The sequence below is a fragment of the Populus trichocarpa genome, chromosome 6, assembly GCF_000002775.5.
Source record: "Populus trichocarpa isolate Nisqually-1 chromosome 6, P.trichocarpa_v4.1, whole genome shotgun sequence".
Lineage (NCBI taxonomy): Eukaryota > Viridiplantae > Streptophyta > Magnoliopsida > Malpighiales > Salicaceae > Populus > Populus trichocarpa.
Window position 1 is genome coordinate 14,914,247 of NC_037290.2, and position 4,071 is coordinate 14,918,317.

The 4,071-nt window shown below is 33.6% G+C and overlaps 1 protein-coding gene across 1 annotated transcript; it reads right to left on the minus strand.

Annotated features, from left to right (window-relative positions):
• Positions 1 to 600: 600 nt before the first annotated feature.
• Positions 601 to 2,198, minus strand: LOC112327857 (omega-hydroxypalmitate O-feruloyl transferase). The gene has a single exon (XM_024602759.2). It carries the CDS (start codon positions 2,075 to 2,077, stop codon positions 665 to 667), a length of 1,413 nt encoding a protein of 470 aa, XP_024458527.1. The 5' UTR covers positions 2,078 to 2,198; the 3' UTR covers positions 601 to 664.
• Positions 2,199 to 4,071: the final 1,873 nt, after the last annotated feature.

Consider the following 4,071-nt stretch of genomic DNA (forward strand, 5'->3'; position numbering starts at 1 on the left):
AACAACAAGCATTGAAAGGGTGCAAAACATAATTAAAATACTATATTGTTAAAGAAGAAAACAGAGTGTGGAGTGTCAGTTGAACACATTAGCACTAATCTTATTATTATTGATCCATTAATGAAAAGATGGCCACCAAAAATATTTAGAGATCATGTTGAAATAATAAGTATTATTGGATAACATTATTGATATTATGTCATGATTTTATGATGATTATATCCTTGATAATCTAAGGTCATTTATATATTTTTTTAATTTTTTTTCTATTTGGTATATATGATTAAATTAGTATAATGGTGACATGAATTTTCTCTTATAAATATATTATTGTCGAACCAATTACATGCTTCTCATTTATATATTACGATAAGTGGAGACTAATATTGTGTTACATGAAAAGAAATGTATTGTCTAAGCGATGATGTCCACCTGCCATCACTCTTATTTGTTCTGTTCTGATGAACCCTCCAATTATATATAGGTTTTTTTTAGATCCGGATTGTGTCATGACTTATATTTATCCCATAAGGCTCTGCTGTTAAGATTAAAGTATTTTTATAAAAAGAAAGAAAGAAAACGAAAGAAGAAAAATTGAAGTAAAAAAAAAACGTATTTATAGTTTTGGAATTAATCAAATAAATCGCTAGCTATTCCAGCGTAATTAATTATTCCTATCAACATCCTCATCCCTTGATTGATCTACGGAACTCAAGAAATCTTTAAATTTATCGGTGGCTGACTCAGGCAAGCATATGCACACCACCATCCTGTCACTGGGATCCGCCTCCCCTTCCGGCAGGAACACACATACCTGTGGTGTTGGGGTCAAGTCTATTGGACCAGCATAAATAGGCCTTCCCCATCCAAAATCTGCACATTCATATATTGAGAACCTTGTCCATTGTGTTATTGTCAATTTCCCACCAAATTCAAGCCTTGTCGGCCTGTCCACTTCCACATAATCGATTGTTGATCTCAAGTATTCCTCTGACACCCCAATCCTAGCATCGTGAACCAAATGAGCAGTTTCTGTGAGATGTCTAGTAATAAGTTCATACACAGAGCTTACTGCACATGCTAGGCATACCACATTGCCATAAAAACCATCTTTCAATGGCGGGTTCTTAAGCTTGTTGCGAGCATTGACTGAAAAAGTAAGCCTAAGCTTATAGTTCACTGGTTTTACATCTAGCGCTTTCACCCATGACCTCCAAACATGAGCTGCCAAAGCATCAAATGTTGTGTAGGAAAACTTCTGATCATTTGTTTGAGCTGCTACAGATTTCAATTGTGCTTGAAACTCTCGGCTAATGCGGTAACACTTTTGCACAGGCTTTTCTTGCCATAGACTCCTTGTTAGGCTTGAGCCTTCTTCTATTTTCATAAATTCCATATGCGGGTATTTAACCACAGGTGGATTACGAGGCTGGAAGAATTTCCTGTTCCAACAGGGGTCAGGGTTTGTAACCAAAGTGCCTGACTTCGCCGTCGCAGCCCATGCACGAAGGAATTGCATTGCACCAAGACCATCACATATGCAGTGGCAGAGTCTTAAGCCCAGGCTAAAACCACCACAGCTAAAGAGAGTTACCTGAGCTATAAGCAATGGCATGTCAAGAATTTTGTAGGGTTCCTCGTTTGGGAACCTGAAAATCAATGGGGACCATGCTGGATTCGGCACTGTAAGTTCTCCTAGTTTATCCAAGGCCATCTCTGAGTATGCCTCTACCATGAGTGCGCCTTGTCCTTGTTCAAAAAATACCTCCAACTTACCATTCTTGGTTTCTCTAAGCCTGCCTGATAAAGGGTAGTAAGGAACTAAAACATGTGACAAAGCATCGAATAGAGTTTTCATGACAGATTTTCGGGTGGAATTATTCAAGAAATCGAATCGATAGAAATAAATAGTTGGGGTGAAAACACGAGCTCCAATGATGTCGTCAAGGTTAGAGAGGTAGAGGCTATCACCTGGGGCAGCTGATATGGGCCCTGCAGGCGATACCGGAAGCAGGTGGGCGATTGTTATAGGGATGTTTACATGAGGAAAATGGAGCTCTTCAACCCATGAAGCCATGAAAAGCTAGGAGCTAGAGAGAGCAAGTAATCATGTCTGCTGGCTAGCTAAATTTGTAGAGGAAATAATTTCCTTGGACATGCAAAGATGCTTGGCACTTATGATCACTGGGAACTTGTTGTTTTGTTGGTCTAGAACAGTTGGCAAGTCATGTTTTGCACAACTGATCAATTTTTACCATTCAATCATGATGAGATTTCTCCATGCCATATGCATGCCTTAAGTTTTGTAGCCTTATATAATTTTAATCTTTATTCATATAATAATAATAATAATAATAAAACATTATATACTATGTCTTAATTTAAGAAATAATTTATGTAACTGCAAACGAAAAGCAGATCGTGCACCAGGAATGCGTGAAGGTAAGGTTGTTGAAGTTTAGAAGCCTGTGTACCAAATCCAACAACCTAAGAAGACGAAATAAATTTGAAGGAAAAAGGCTAATTTGTTGATCCAGACAAGTTAATTATTTGTTGTATGATGCTATCAACATTTAACCAATCATGATAAGTGATCTTTTAACAGGTGTTCTAAGGAAATCTTAGACAAATCCTATAAATATATTACACCCTTTAACAAGTTTATTTATAATTCAATTATTGTTGTATGATGCTAAAATGAAAAATCAAGGGTTATGGATTGATTCTTCTATTGGTTCCCAAGTATCATACATACATGCAATGAAAATAATAAAACAAAATTATTTGGGAATTCCTAGGATTTCGTTAAATAAATATAGAATTGCTTAGAAATTTATTACTTGAAGATCTGATCTTTTTCGACTTTGAATAATTCTTTAAAGGTTGGGTTGTCGCAAACCACAAGTTGTCCAATTATCCGGCCTCCAATAGTAATTTACACGAACCACTAGTGAAAAATCTTTCAAAGTGATAGCTTTCTATTATGTGATTTATGTAGTTGTCTATCTAACAGAAAACCACTTAAAAATAACTTACTATTTATTGAGAAATATGAAAAACCTTGCAAAATGGCAAAATATCAATTTGTCATTTGAATAATATCTATTTATTAATTCAGGATAATTTTAGAAATTCACTCAATCAAGTCCTTACTTGATTTTCTAGGTCTAAAAATATAATTCCCGTATTAATTATATTCTAGTCTTTAATTTCTAAAATATATTTTAATCAAGTCATACTTAATTAAATTATCACAATTTAATTTCTGACTAATAATTCTTAATGTGTGTGACCCATTAGGTTCCTAATATGTTGCCTCAAATAAAAATTATAATTATAATTAAATAAATTAAACAATTTCATTTATTATCATTTAAACAATTTATATTTGAATATTAGGTGCATCGTCTAGTAACGTATCATGATCCTTCAAATATTAGAAAAGTCATTGGTGATTTGACTTAACATTTCAGTGACCGGTTTCTCAGTGTAATTAATATCATTTCATCAATAATATTTTGATTTAACATTAAAGCATATAGTACGTCTGACATGTTAAATCATATTAGTTCTCTACATAATAGTCATCGATTATTTAAATAAGATTTGGAATTTTTTTCAAATCTCATTTCACATTGGTCAAGGACTTCTTAGTCAAAACTATTTGAAAATAGATGGAACATTTTCCTTAATTCACCAATGGTGATGAATCCTCTTTTGATCACTCAAATACCTTCATATAGTTCATGTTATATCCAATGTCTACCCCTTCGTCACCTTGATTAAGATAACATGTAATAAGATCAAAGCATGAATTTTTTTTATATAAGATAACTTAGTAATCTCAAGTCTAAAGATAACTTACACAACCGTCACGTGAGCCTTTTCATAGACATATGTGATCTCTTCATATGAAATTCTCATGCGGGTCAGTTCAATAAACATGTCTTATGACAAACACTTATATATTAGTTCTAGGTATCTTTTATACCTCAAATTATGAAAACAATTGTTTCCTTTCATAAAGGAAAGAATATAATATGTATCAGTCTCTATGACTCTAATAAATGT

Excerpts from the sequence above, each read along its gene's own strand:
- LOC112327857 (XM_024602759.2), bottom strand. The coding sequence starts at position 2,077 with ATGGCTTCATGGGTTGAAGAGCTCCATTTTCCTCATGTAAACATCCCT.